This window comes from Glycine max, chromosome 14, assembly GCF_000004515.6.
Source record: "Glycine max cultivar Williams 82 chromosome 14, Glycine_max_v4.0, whole genome shotgun sequence".
Classification (NCBI taxonomy): domain Eukaryota; kingdom Viridiplantae; phylum Streptophyta; class Magnoliopsida; order Fabales; family Fabaceae; genus Glycine; species Glycine max.
The window spans coordinates 7679392-7695540 of record NC_038250.2 but is presented as its reverse complement, the minus strand read 5'-3'; the positions used below and the strand labels follow the sequence as shown (position 1 = coordinate 7695540).

The 16149-nt window shown below is 29.2% G+C and overlaps 1 protein-coding gene across 1 annotated transcript; it reads left to right on the top strand.

The window, feature by feature from the left end:
• Window positions 1-7232: 7232 nt before the first annotated feature.
• GASA22 (gibberellin-regulated protein 22) lies at window positions 7233-9084 on the top strand. Its single transcript, NM_001250055.2, has 2 exons — window positions 7233-7467; window positions 8521-9084. Exons 1-2 carry the CDS (start codon window positions 7386-7388, stop codon window positions 8703-8705), a joined length of 267 nt encoding a protein of 88 aa, NP_001236984.2. The 5' UTR covers window positions 7233-7385; the 3' UTR covers window positions 8706-9084.
• Window positions 9085-16149: the final 7065 nt, after the last annotated feature.

Below are 16149 nucleotides of genomic sequence, written 5' to 3'. Positions count from 1 at the left end.
CTAACAGAGTTGTCGTTGAAAGCCTTATGTGTTTTTTCTATTCTTCCCTATCATCGGTGTCTTGAATGTAGGAGTCGCGAAGATGTGAAGTGATAAAAAGTACTTACAAATACGGTAAAATTTGCAATTTTATTCTCTTTTTGCCATTTTATTTTCTAGATGTGAATTGTGACTTTTTGAAATCTATAAACCTATCTTGATCAAAATTTTAAATTATGGTTACACCTCATTATGATTGGAATTGTATTGTGATTGTTTGTAATGTGACATTGATGGGCTAATATAATCCACCACATGGCATGATGCAGTTGCAACCAAGTCCAATATATTGCAACCCCATCACATGAAAGACATTCAAGTTTTTTTAATCATAATTATCTTTTGTTGGAGACAACTTTACTAGCTCGAATAGACTGAACAGTTAAGTTAAGTAGCATTTTAACTTTAAAATTATTAAATATAAATTAATTTACATTTTTATAATTTGGATAACTAAGATAATTACCATTTAACAACATTGAAAGTCAAATAAGATACATCTATCTCATAGGATTACTGAGAAAAATAGGAGGAAGAAGGATTGGACGGAAATAGAAAATAAATAAAATAAAAAATAACAAAAGGTCAAATAAGATACATCTATCTCATAAAAACTTAATTTAATTACTTAAAACTAGTATAAAGGGTTTCAGATGACAAATCTTGACAGTTTTGATTATTATTCAAATAAATCTAACGGATATTAAGACCAAAATGCATTCGTCAACTTCATTACTCCAATCATCCATTCTTTTTGCATACTTGGGTTTTGAGTAATAATAAATATCAATTTCACCCAAAATAGATTACTAATAAATATCAAGAGAAATACTTGATCAATCATAAATAACCTCTACTCAACCAATTAAGATAAAAAAAAATATATATCAAAATATTTATAATAATTCACCCACTTTATTCCATTAGGATAAATTTCCTTAATTCAATCAATGTATTTTGTTCATGAAAATCACATTTATTCCACACACAAATATTATTAGGTGAGTAAAAGGAATTATGGAATACTTTGTGAAAATCCTATTTAAAATTTAAAAATGTTAACAGTTTAAATTACAAAGTCTTCAACTTAAAAAAGAGCGTATATCTAACAATCACTTATGTTCTAAAGTTGTGTCGTCAATTCAATATGCCCCCCCAAAAAAATTGATTGGATTGGCTTTATTATACGATGCAGAATAAATAAATTTGCAAACTCTTACATCTTTCCATGTACATGGCTTGATTGATTTGGCAGTCTGACAAAGATATATACTCTTTGATCTTTCTTCTTTTTGGATTGAAGACATGCTAGTCCAACCTATTGCATATGGACATGCTTCGTATGGAAGTAACCTCACCTCTACAAAAAGAATAAAACAAAATCTACTCGCAGGATGAAGCTGGCAAATCACAAAAGGGGAAAAAAAACGTTGAATTATGATAGAATCAGATAGGCCAGTAATTAATGGTTAAATTTGACCTGGAATTAATGGAATCGTGTTCTATCAATTTATTTCTCTCTTTTTTCCTACAATACTGGAGATTATCGAAATCGAGAATTGATGCCATAATGCATGCAGATTAGTAATCTTGGGGGTAATCTTACCGTGGTAATGTGGCTAATTAGTGGATCGCGTGTTTTTTTTTTCAACATCATAGAAATCTATCACGGAAAATAACCTTAAAAGGTTAAATATATATAATCATTTCTAATATTTCCCCTAAAATCAATTAATGAATACTTTACATAATAAAGTCATTGACTTTGTAAATTATTCTAAAATGTATATTTACAATATAATTTGGTTATTTAATATTTTAGTGAATTATTTTAAAAAAAATCATTGAAAAAGTGCATTTAAGGAAAATTAAAAAATTTGCAAATATACCTTTTTACCGGAACATATCGTAATTAGGACTAGGAACCAACTAAATGAAACGAATCGGAGGCTGAATTAAGCCCATACTAAGCAGCTAAGCCCAACAAAACAACATTTGAACTCTTAGGTTTTTTCAAGTTAGATACGTCCTAACTAAGAAAAAGCCCAATAAATTTCACTAGATTAATCAAGCAGGCCTAATGCGACGCCCACTATCTAAGCTCTTCTTTATTAGTTTTTTGATAATTGCTATCTTCACTCCAATTCTTTACTAGTACATTCTACTTTTCTTTTTATGTACCTAAAATACCCTTGTAAATGCATCCTCCTCCCTCGTCACTTTCCCCCTCATGTTCTTGGGGACAACACAACAATAATAATATATTAATATAAGGTACAAGTAGTATCGTAATCAGCATACAAACAAGAAGAGACCCCAAACCACACTTCCAAGGGTTACTCCCTATTAAAACCGTGAGACAAACGTAAGGGATCAACTTACAAGACCCACCAAAATTAATAAGATCATACAATATATTCAACATCCACCTCTTGCTAATGTATTTCCACCCGTGGCCACATCTATACGACACCTATAAACAACAACAACCATAGAATGCTTTAGGCATTTAAGTTCGTACCCTTTTTTAGTTGTCACCCATAAATAGTGTTTCCACCGTCCACGTGCACTGAATACCACATTGTTTGCAGTGTTGAAAGTAAAACCATATCAAACGAAAAACTGCACAGAGACTCCACTTATCCAATCCCAAATATCCAGAAGACCCAAATCATAGCACACTCATATACCGTGAGTCAAAATTCCCTCAGATTATTGGTGTTGTTTTGAGCAAGCACAAATCTAGGGGGAGAAAAGAGGGGTTTCTTTGATTGAAAATTACATTTGGGGTTTGCTGAAATCAACTAAGAACAAGATTGACTATTGAGGGTTCAAGGGAGTGAGATTTTGTTCAACATGGCTCTTGTCGACGTTGAAATGCATGGTAGGGTTCTAGGCACAAAAGGCAAAACGTTGACAGTAGGATGTAATTGGTAAATTTATAGATAAGGGGAGTGGTTTTTTTTTTTTTAGTAGACCGTGAGGGAGGAGTGTGCGTTTACAAGGGTATTTTAGAAAAACAAAAAGAAAAGGAGAGTCAAATAATAAGGAGGAAAGTGAAAATAATAATTGCCAACTTTTTTTTATCCGAAGTTCTTTACCAGTTAATAGTTAAAGATTTCACTGTTGTTGGCCGAAAGCCAAAAACACTATCTGTACTAGAAGTACAATTGTAGCTACAAAGGTTGTCCAATCCAAAACACTTTAGGTAAGATTGGATTTAAATTTTATACCAAGCCGATTAGACGATGAATTGGGGGAAATTGAAGTGATTACATCGAATGATTTTTCTGATGGGAAATTTTTTTGGAATTAACTATAGTAGTGAGGTGTCAAAACTAAAGGTCTTAACGATAACTAACAAACTCTAATGAGAAGTAACTCCAATGCTCAAGTTAGTAAAAGAATGAGAAATATCATACTTGGTCATTGGGTTTGACTTTATATAATAGATATTTGATAAAGAAAAGTCGTTAGACTCACACAAATTGCATGTCAAGCAAGTTGAGAATTGAGTATATATATATATATATATATATATATATATATTTCGATATTGGATGTCAGTTTAATTAATACCATCTTCTTGTAGATTAAATGAGTGGAGTTGTTGCATGAATGAGCATGATACATCAGATGAGTCAAGTCCATCCGGATTTGGCCTAGAACACTTTTCAAAATCAATTCAATCTAATATACAAATATGCCTAATAGATTGAGACACTAAGATATAGATAAACTAATTTATATAGAAGCAAAAAGATTTAAAGAATACACGTATATTTTCAAGAAGTTAACATGTACTCATTTTTTTACAGTACGCATGCTTTACCAAATAAATATGAAAAAGATCTAACAAAAAAAAAAAGATATTTGCAAACATTACATTTTGTGCATGACAAGAAATGAACATCTTAAATATAGTTTTTCAGTCTGAGCTTCAATTTAGGAATCACCAAATATTTAATGAAGGAAATTAAGCTAACAATAGTTGTTTTATCTCTGTTATATATGTTTGTTGAAAAGAACACATAAGAAGAATCCGATTATCAACTGGTCCTTCCTGGACTAAAACTAGAGAAAAAGAGACTAAAATTGACTTGCCCATTGAGCTGGCAAATTTCGTACTATATACTATAAGAATCAAGAAGGTGGATTTGGTGATAGAGCCATATGAGGAGGTGGTAAAATGACTATGGCAATACGCATGCACCGACACATCACACATCACGTGAAACAGCTGAGTCAATAGCCAACACAATGTACTAGCGACCATCGTATCCTTTGGTGGAACCATTATCCATTTTCTATGGAGTTCGAGAGAGTTCCAAAGAGGAAAAAATGCACCCATGCCCTACCACTTCCACCATTACTAATTTACTAACCTTACAAATAAAGGGACCTCTACTCTAGGGTAGGTGTCACGCTGCCAAATACTAACTTAATTTGGGGGCTTATCTAGGAAGGAAACCAACAGGGCAATAGATGATATTTTATATGTAATAGCTAGTTAAGAACTACATCTACAAGATGTACATCGACAATAAATAGTTATTATTAATGGAGAGACTCAAATCCACAGTCAATCCCTCATCTTTTCTTCTCTTCATATATGCATAAGTCAATTTTATATATATCTCCTCAAAACGTGATACATGCATGTGATTAATAATTTGAACCATCTCAGTATTGTCCATTAACTCATATTTTACTTTCTCAAGATATTGGTCTTATAACTTTTGGTTGTGGGGATAACCTAATTCCAATTTCGGATCTGAAAAAAATGATAGGATCTCCTGTATAGCCTATTTTTTCGCATGCAAATGAAACGCTCAATAACTGGATGGCATGTTGGGTTCATTTGAGACATGAATATTTTATAGGTTTGACATCTATAATACGGGAGCAGGTTTATTTGGGGTGGGCCAATTAAGATATTTGGTGGCTCATAACAAAATTAATTTTAACATTTTTGTTTACTTATATAGTATACAAAATATAATATTTGCATTTAAAAATTTTCTTTACTGTTTTTTATAATTATTTTTTATACATGATTATTAGTAAGGTTAATTTTAGACAGAAATTAAATTAATCTAGAATAAAAAGATTTGTACATGTACAATGAGTCCATGAGGGAAAAAAGCATGTATATATTAAAGGTAATGCCGACTAGTGTCGTTAATTGGCACATTCGTTAAAAATTAAAATGATATTTTTTATAAGTAAAATTGTATTGTTTATATTTTTTTTATGCTCTTATGTGGAAAGTGAGATGAAATATCAGATATTTATTATGAAATTTAACTAGATAGTAGAGACAAAAAAAAAATACTATTTGAATAATTTATCGGATTAACTTATGTACTCTCGGTGTAAAAGAAATTACATGGCCAATATATATTCTATTTTCCCGTAATTTATTAATTTATTATGTATAATGTGGAATATTTTGTAATTAACTAACGTAATAAAAAGATTAAGAGAGGCTCACAAATTAAAGAGTTAAAGCAGTGGCCTTTGGCATTAGGACTGTGATATTTACACACCAAAAGATTTATACTTTGTTTTCTATATTTCTTTATAATAGAAAACTCTAACTTTTTTATACCCTAACTTTTATATTCCTGTTACATTTAATTATGTTTCCTCTTCTTTTTCTGCAATCACATGTCGAATTTATTATATTTTCTTTCTTTTTATTCTTCATCTCGATCTCTCTCGATGAACATATAAACTCCTTAAAGGTGTGAACTAATATTTATCCTAAATTATTTAAGAAACATGTTGTACTAGTATATCAGCATTATCATTACTTTCAGCTTTATCGGTTTATCCATTAATTAGTCAGTGATGATTAACCGGATCAAACAGTGTTACTTAGACGAAAAATGGTTTTAAAAGTTTATTGCTTCGAATTTTTTTGTAGAAAAACCATTTAAAATTCTTTAAGCCTTTGCCAGTTTGCTGCCACAATCTGTCATTCAAATAGGACGAGTGACATTTAAAATTTTAAATAGCTCCAAGTATTATTATTCCCTTATATATTTTAAGGAAAAAGAGAGAGAGAATTGAGGAGGGAGGGACCAGGGTAGAAGCCACGTAAACAAAGCTTTAGTGCTGTTTCTTGGAACAAATAACAACTCAGAATGCAATGAATATGGCAAATTGCCAATATCAATATATGCAATGCTACGTCCATGTCCATCATACATATAGGGGACAAATAACCATTAAAATCTAAGAATTAATAAAGCCAAAAGGTACGCGGCTTCCTCACAATAATACCAAAACCAAAACCAAAACCAAAACCACTACCTTAGCCAGCTGTCTATCCGCTTGCAATTTTGATGCCAAGCAATTTTGATGTAAAGCAATGTTTTTAAAATTTTTGTTATGGATAAATATTAGTTTTATTATTTTCTTTAGAAATGTTAATCAGAAATACTTGAACTTGTGATCTTTTTTCTTTCTCTTTTTCCTTTTCAAACTATTAAACCAATCTTATATTTTATTTTTTAATCATCATATATTAAATATAAAAGTATTATTAATTTTGTTGATAATTAATTTATGTAAGAAAATCTGACCGGTCATTTTAAATAGAATTTTTGTCTTAATTATATTTTTTTCATTCCCATTCACATTCATATTTCAATCCAAAATCTTATTTTAAAAAATCTAACCAATTACCTACAGATGATTTGTTGGTGATGATAAGCCATTTAACTAGATCGTGGTACAAATAATTAAGGGGTGTTTGATTTGATTGTTTTTTGTTTTTATTTTCACTGAAAATCAGTGAAAATAAAAACAAGAACAACCCGAAAATAAAAACAATAAAATCTTGTTTCTTTGAGAATAGAAAATTCCATTTCGGGTAAAATATAACTGCGGTGACAATGGATATAATATTAAACAAATCCAAAAATTCAAAAAGATAAGAAATCAATATATCATACATTTTTTTAGTATTTTTATTTTATGAAAATAGTAAACAAGAAGTCAAATCAAACATATTTTCAAAATTCTAATTTTTTGAAAATGAAAATAATTTTCAAAAAATAAAAAAAAAAATGAAAACAGAAAATAAAAATGAAACCAAACACACTCTAATAAATTCTCGTTTTAACATTTCACATGCCCTTAACTTTTGTTACTATAAATAACCCCACTCAGTGGCTCACTCTCCCACAACACATCCTAAATAAGCATCATAAATTCATAGTCTTTCGGTCCTTCCTTCCTTCCTCCGCTCTAGTGTATGCCACTCTGGTTAATTATCATACCCCCTTCTAGGCATAGTTCTTCTCCCTCTGTTCTCTATTCTACACTGTGAAACCAAGATGAAGGTAGCATTTGTAGCTGTTCTACTTATTTGCCTTGTCCTAAGCTCCTCCTTGTTCGAGGTGTCAATGGCCGGTTCTGGTATGCCTTAAGCCTTAATTAGTACTAGTACACAATTAGTAGTACTTAATTATTAAGTCTTGCTTCAATTATGATAGCATTTCTTGGGGTTTGTATTCGTATATTATAAGTTTAAATGTCATATGCACTGTAAAAACATCTCCACTGCAAGTTCTTGCGAGATTCTTAAATTTAAGAACAGATTCTTACTCAAATTCATCATTGGAGGAGGTTGACACATGACTTCCAGTTTATAATTAAGAACAGAGTTTTATATAAGCAATCGATTTTTATGATTGAACAAATATTTTGTAAGATTATTATATATGAGACCATTTTAAGTTCTTAAATGACTGCACTGTTGAAATAAAAAATTGTTAAAATTCTTAAATCTAATATGACATGATAGGATCCATATGTTTAGAACATTCACCTTAATTAGATGCACTAATGGAATGTTTGGTCGGTGAAAAATCAGATGAGGGAAAACACGAAAAATAATTATTTTTTCTGTTGTGGACGAAGAGAATTGGACGAAAATGAAAGAGAAAAGTTGACTTTTAGGGATAAAAAAAAAATCAATTTTTTATTTATTTTCTCTTTAATTTAAATTTGAAATTTTTTCTTCATCTTTATATTCTTTCAATTCTGTAACCAAAAAAAATATTCGTTCCACTCAACTAAATATAAGTGTAAATACATTGTCAGTTAATTTGAAATTATCTTTATAATAACTCTATTATAAAAAAAAACAACAAATTTGCAATAGCTTTTTTTAGGCACAAATTTATCTTAGCTAGATACAATATATAAATTAAATTATATTTTGATGTATCATTTTATTTTATTTTATATATTAATATATTATTAAATTTTTATAAGTGATATATATTAATATATTATTAAATTTTTATAAGTGAGAGGGATTTAAATCTAGCTATAAGATCCCTCTCCTTCCTTCTTTCTATCATTAAATTTTTTTTTTCATCATCAAATCAATTTTATAATTATTGTGTCACTTTATTTTTGATATTGACATAACATTTATATGTACTATTATGTGGTTGGAATCAGCTTTCTGCTCCTCCAAGTGCGCGAAGAGGTGTTCTAGGGCTGGGATGAAGGACAGGTGCACGAGGTTCTGCGGGATTTGCTGCAGCAAGTGTAGGTGTGTGCCATCTGGGACTTATGGGAACAAGCACGAGTGCCCTTGCTACAGAGACATGAAGAACTCCAAGGGCAAGCCCAAATGCCCTTGATTGTTAATTTCACCATGCATCAACTTCAATCTCAAACCTTTGAATCCTTCACTCTTGCTAGCTGATTAAGTTTTCTACCTTTATTATTATTGTGTTTGTGTATTTATATAAAGAGAAAAATTTGGTCACTTTAGTTGAATCGGGTATGCATGATATACATGAGTGGGAATAAATCGTGGTCTTCTTTGTCCACCTGTGAATTTGGTCTGTCTTAATAAAAGTGAATTCTCCTGATAGTATTTGTTTGGAAATTGTGAAAATTCACCTTTTAATTTCGAGGGATAATTTTTTGTTCTTCCAGCTTGAAAAAGCATTGAAAGCCTCTCCCTCATTTTTAGCTTTGTGACTTAATATTATATTTGTGAATAATATCCAGTTTAAAAATATAGTTTTTGAACATCAACAGTTCTGGTCCGGAGAGATTAATAACTAAGTCTCTCCCTCATTTTTAGCTTTGTGACTTCAATCTCAGGTCTCATCGATCTCAATTTTTAATTTTTACACATTTTAGTCCCAATATATTTCTTGTTCACGAGTTATATGCATTTTAATAAATCTCGATTCCCATTAAATGTTGGTAAGTTGGTATAATATACTCTATGTTCTTTAACTTATTTATTTTTAACAATGGATTCTACACATTTTAAGTAAGAAACTAAAATTACAATTAAACTTAAATATAATATTTGTGTAATGTTTTGTTTTTTAAGTTTTGAAAGAGTATTTCAAAAAGTAAATTTTGCATCAAGTATTTATTTATCATCCTGGGATATAAACTGATCTTAAAGTAATTCAGGGATGGAAATTTCGCGCACATGAACTTGAATCTTGTGAGATCTATGATTTTTTATAATGATACTTAATAGTTATAATCTATAACAACTTGTTAAAAATGAAAAAAGTTATTATAATTTTTTTAACTTGTTGAAACTAAAAACAGGGTGAAGGTGTGAAGGTCAAAATGTTGTGTGGAGGACTTGAATCCCAAGACTTAATACTTACAAGAAAATATGCTAGGGATAAGCAAGACCTAACAAACTAACCTAACCTAACACAAAATTAATTTGGACAGTTTAGATTTTACAAATTAAACCTAATGAATGTATTTTAAGGATGAGTTATGTTCCGAGTTATTTCAACCTGATCCAAGGTTAAAAGACTTTTTTTTTATAAAAAAAAAATTGTGATATTCAATCATGATTTTAAAATAGTATAAATAAGTTTTGTGATATTCAATTAAAATTTTTAATATTTTTTAAGAAAGATAACAAAATCTGGTGATATTCAATTATGATTTTTTTATAACTTATAAAAAATATTTTGAAATTAAAAAATATACAAATTTATATGAATTTTATCATACTTTTTAGTATAAAACATCTATTAAATAATTTCATTCAAACCCTTGAGATTTTGTTAGACTTTTTTCTTTCTTTTTCTATTGGTTATCAGACTTTATTTTCTCTCATTACACATATCCTCTTCTCTTTTTAATATTCTTCAAGATGCATGTGTCATATATATTTCTTTTATTTTTTTGGAATAAAAAAAAGTCAAATATATTCCTCTCCTTTGCACTTTTTCCTTTGTTTTTTAAATTAAATTAATATTTACTTTATGTGTTAAGACTAATTATGTTTTTCATATATTGATTATGCTCATAACTTGCTCAATATAATGTTTTCATGACTGTCACTCTTAATTTCGTCATCCACATAACTGAATAATCATCTACCAATTTTCAACCCTCACTACTCCCTTCTAATCGTACGTGTAACACCCCACTTTTTGTAAATAAATTAAAAAAGTTTTTTATCTAAAAATAAAATGGTGAGGTTTTTATAATTAAATAAATAAGGAAAAATAAATTTATTAAAATAATAGTTTGAAGGAAAATAAAAAGGATATTTGATTTATTAATTTAATAGGAAATAAAATAGAGTATTTGTTTATAAAATAATAAATAAAAAATAGAGTAAATAATAGGTTGAGAGTACCCTAACTATAAATAGAGACATGTTAGGTCAGTTTTTAGACTGACGATAGTCTCTATGTTTTCTCTTCCTCTCAATTTCGTTTTTTCCTTCTTCCTTTTCTAAAACATTCTCTTTTCCCGTATACACTCAAACGTATCTCAGTAAAATGATGATATCAGACTCATTAACCGTTGGATCGTTGAGAAATTTGAGCACCATGTTTGGAACTCATTTGTGAACATTCTCACCATTGGAATTTGCGAAAATCTATTTTTGGTGAGAGAAATGCCCTTTGCATTGTAGCTTTCTCTTTTTCCACACCACCCAAAACTTGTCTGAGTAAAATTATAATCTTAGACTCTTCAACCGTTGAATCGTCATGAAATTTAGACACCTGCTTTGGATCCCACTTTCGCACATTCTCACCGTTGGGAATTGTGAAATAATATTTTTGCAGAGAGAACATAGTCTCACACTTTGACAATAAAATGGAGGCTATAATCTTAAAGAAAGTTGTAAAGTTAATACCTTGTAGTATTTTTTTTTATGTAATTTTAATTTAATTATTGTAGAATCTCTTTTTGATTGAAAATAATGTAGCTTGATTTAGTATATATATGTGTGTGTGTGTGTGTGTGTGTGTTCTTATGTCATGCAAATATTATTATTGTGTGATGTGCATATGAGTTATGAGGAGTGGTAAATTGTTATAATGAGAATATAATATTGTTGTTGAGATTGTGCACAAGTCCAAAGTTGAACATGTGATAATGGATTGTGACATTATGAGATGTCAAATTGTGTACATGAAATTTGGTTGTGAATAAGTGTGTGGTTAATACTTGATGTGACAATACTTGTGTTGTGAGCTGTGAATTATACAATAATCCGACTTGTGTTTACCTTGAGAAAAGTGTTTATGCGCAGTGTTAAAGGGAAAGCGTAGAACTCCTAGTGAGGAACCTAAAGTTTTAAATTATAACGCAATGTGTTAAACGTGTTTGAAAAACGAGTGTGAGGTCGAGGATATGGTATAATTCATGAGCAGTGTCTGCATGCAAAAATTGTTTTAGGGGTTGAACCTGAATCAGGAAGGTGAGACCCTAACGGATTCTTCGGAGTCTAGGCCTTGGGGGTAAAGACACTTGGTTTGAGTGCTCCTTTAAGTCTATGTTGATTTCATATGGTTTGAGCATTCTCGCAAAATAGAGTGACCCTGACTGGTCACCTTATGATTTTACTTAGTGAGAGTGACCTGACATATCTATTGTGTGGTGTGTCTTATTATGTACTCCTAAGCGCCCCAAGGTGGTTTTTCACAAACATGGTACCACATTGCATATAGACTTGAGTCTTAGTATAATTGTTGCATAACGATTGCTAATTGTTTATTATGAAATTGGTAAGTGTTATTTCATCTTGACCCAAGTGTGTGATTGGTGATTGAAAAATGAATTTTAAATGATAAAGTGGTGAAGTGACGTGATGGATTGTATTAAGTTGAGTTGTGTTATAATTACTTCCATAATTTATTTTGATTACGTCTTTGTTTATTTGTATTTTTTTTAGAAATGTGATAACTCACTCTCTGTGTGTTATTTGTATTTGAATCCTGTGATGATCTCGAACCCTATGTTCGTGGGAGCAAATGACTAGGTGAATGAATTTAAAGAATCTCTTGTTAGAGGATGCTGAGACACAATGTTCTGATAGGATGTGACATTAGAGATAAGTTTTTATTTCAATTGTATGACGTTATTTTACCTCACTAATTTAACAAAATTTCTTTTGTAAACTTTGACGGTCTTGTTTTGAGTCAAATATGTTTTTTATAAGTTTTATTTGGTAATAATAAAGTGAATGTGAATCTTTTATCCATGTAATTTTATTTTTCAGTATTTTTTATATATTTTATTTATTTATATGTATGTTGAGATGAAGGATGTCATGGTACGTGCTTATCATTGCATCCCATTTAAACATGTTATTAGTTTTATCATAAAATAATTGTAGTAATTAAAAAAATTCAGAAAATCAAACATATAGTTTTATATTTATTGTTCAAATCCAAGAGTGAGAATGAGAAAATGTTATTGCAAGAAATATTAATATAGGAGGACATGAAGCTATAATCAATATAACTATTAAAAGATAAAATAAATCATTTTGGTTTTACTTTTTTATCCAAATTTCATCATTTCTTATTTTTTTATTAACTTTTGTAATTTTGAATATATTTTTAAAAATTCACATAATCTTTTCAAATCTTATTGACAACTATGAAATTTAGGTTTAATTGATAGTCAAATCAGACAAGAATGATTAGATTCATCAACTTTTCCGTTTGTTTTTAAGATAATAACGAGGATTTTAATATCATTTTAATTTGTGACTAGCAAGATTCAAAAGAAAGGAAATTACAAGTGTTTTGGAGGTAAATTGATGAAGAAACTTGAAGAAGAGCCCCAAAGAAGATTTTGGAGTTAAAAAGCATCTCGCTTAGCGCATAAGACACGCCGATGCGACACCTTGTTCAGTGGTTAGCCTTGGCTTAGCGCGAAGAAAACCCACGAAGAAACCTGAAGGCGCGTTCAACGAGAATTCCGCGCTAAGCGCGTGATTACCGCGTTACTCGCTAAGCGTAGTTGTCGCCCTTAACGCATGGTTACGTGAAAATTAAGCTAACTGAGGCCTATAAAAGGAGTAGAAAACAAAAGAGAAAGACACAACGAGACTCAGAGCTTTCTACTGAATACACCCAAAGCCGAAAACCCTCATCTCTATAACCATTCTTTCCCTATCTCCAACCTTATTATTCTTCTTCCATCCCCATTAACTCCTAAAATGTAAAGCCTCTCGTGACAATGAGAGGCTAAACCCCTCATTATGGGAGTCTAGCGGTCAAACTCTTGCAATGTAATTCTTTCATACTATCTATTTAATGTAATTCCAATTTTTATTGTTCCTTTTTTGTGCTTATTGTCATTGATTGTGATTTGATCACCCATATTCATGCATCTGTTTAGGATTTAGGTATTGAAAAATGTTTATTTTCTAAAGAACTCGAAAATGGTATCTAAACGAATCATGTCTAGGAATATAATGATTTTTGTTTAGCCTATTCATGCATATTTATTCTTAATGCGATTTACTGTTTTATCTTTGCAAATGAATTTGGGAGACAAAATAAATAAATTAGGCTCTTTCACTTAAGGAACCAATGTTAGAGTATCAGAGTAGATATGGGTAAAAATTGAGATAATATTAAATTAAGAAATATTATTAACATTACATCACAAATAGTTTGGTATGCTAGGCCCAAACACATTTGTATTTTGAATTAACCTTAGCATTTAAAAGTGTTTGTTTTTAGTCTCTCTTATTTTCAAATATTCCCGTCCTTAATAATTTTACTTTACTTTTTACTCTTAACCCCTCCTCTTCAATTAATTGCTTGAAAATTGGATATAAACCAATATAAGTATAAACAAAGTTCATGTGAACTCGATACTCAGACTCCTGTTTTAACTTTATTATTTGTGATAATTTGATACACTTGTCAATGAGTTAACACTTATAAATATATAATATAAATCTATTAAATTTTAAACTATCACAAAAGTATTATAAGAAAATCTGATAAGTCATAATATCCATACATAATCTTTAAAATCCAAAAGACTTTCTTATGCTAAAATAGTCTTTTTAAATTTTAATCTAATGCATCCGACTAATTATACACAACGTTAAGATTGACATTATATATATACATACATATATATATTAAAATATAATTTTTTGTGTATATGCTTATGATTAGTATTTCAATGAAAAAATGTTTTATTTTAATAATAATGCATTGCATAAATTCTTGCTAATTAGTAATTCAATGAAAAAATATGTTTTAGTTTAATAGTTAATGCATTGGTATTTTTTGTCCAACAATTTATGGAATATTAATTCTCTAATTTTTTTTTCAAGTTTTAAACGTTTATCTCAAAATGTTTGAGAACTGAATAGGCAATACCACTTTGATAAGACTAATGCTTTTGACGCATAAACAAAAACATTATCTGAAAGTTCCTCTTTCTCAATGAGTTTGGGAAAAAACTCAAGTTCTCTTCAATTTCTTTTCTTACATCTTTGATTTTTTTTTTGCTATTTTGTTTTTTTAAGAGGTTTCATCACAAACTTGCATCAAGCTTGAATCATGTTGCAAAATCCTTTGTCCATTCTCTCGCTAACAGTGGTTGTTTGACATCATTGGAAGACATTGCTGCAAGCTAGATAATGCACGCCGATGACCCCGGTCTATTTAGTCTATGATTTGGAAAAATTAACCTATTAAAATGGTTCTTATCCTTTCTTTTACGTCCCCCCAATTTTTTTAATCTCTCTTAGAATTGATTTTGTTCATATCATTATTTTTTCATCCATTTGTTTTTCTGCATTCATTACTTTGCATTGGTTTAGCAATTCACTCTTTTTACATGATGTTTTATCTAGAAAGAGGGACAATGATATATGGTATTGAATTTGAAAGGGGGTATTTTTGCTATATTTAATGTGTTTGGTTACTAATACAAAATGAATCTCCTTTGTATCTTACCTACTGATGCAATGTTACTATGGCTAGAAACTTTTCTTTAGATTCCTTTGTATCTCTTTAATCGAATTCTTTTTTTTTACAGAAATAAAAATTTATTTTGGTGTAAAAAATGCACTTTTCTTTACACACTCATCTCTTAAATAAATTTTTTACACTGCTTCCACTCTATTTTGCAAGTAATTGGTTTATGATTTTTTTTTTTGGTTTTGTCCTCTTTAAATTTTTTAGTTTTGATAATATGTAAGTTTTTAAAAAAATAATATGTAATTATTATTAATCATAAAATTTTATTTCTTAAAAAATACAAATTTTATTTTGTATCTAGTGATCTTAAAAATAAAAATTTTATTTCTTAAATTTATATTTAAGTTGACAGTTTCATATGCTTTTGGTTTATTTGAATTAATTTAAGGACATTTAAAATAGATATGAATGTAAATTGAGTTGAAAAAAAACTTGTCACAATTTACGACAATAAATAATAATAATAATAACAATGATAATTTTAAATGGCTAAATTAAATATACATCAAATGACCACATTAAGGTTATTTTTAAATAAACTCATGTGAGGATTCAAATTTAATATAAAAAATTGACTAACTTTTTAGAAGAATGGAAGGTTTTCTTTTGAAAGTGAAGAAATATATAATTTATATAATAAACAATATTTTTTTATGATAAATTTAGCTACATGAAAATGAAAATAAGCATTTATCCATTACATTGTAAAGACTAAAATATTAGTCAGTATAAAATTATAAATAATATCTTAAAAAGAAATATTGATTTTCATTTTTATTTATTTTCAGATACTCACAACTCTCCCAATATGAAATTCTCTCACAAAAAATATATT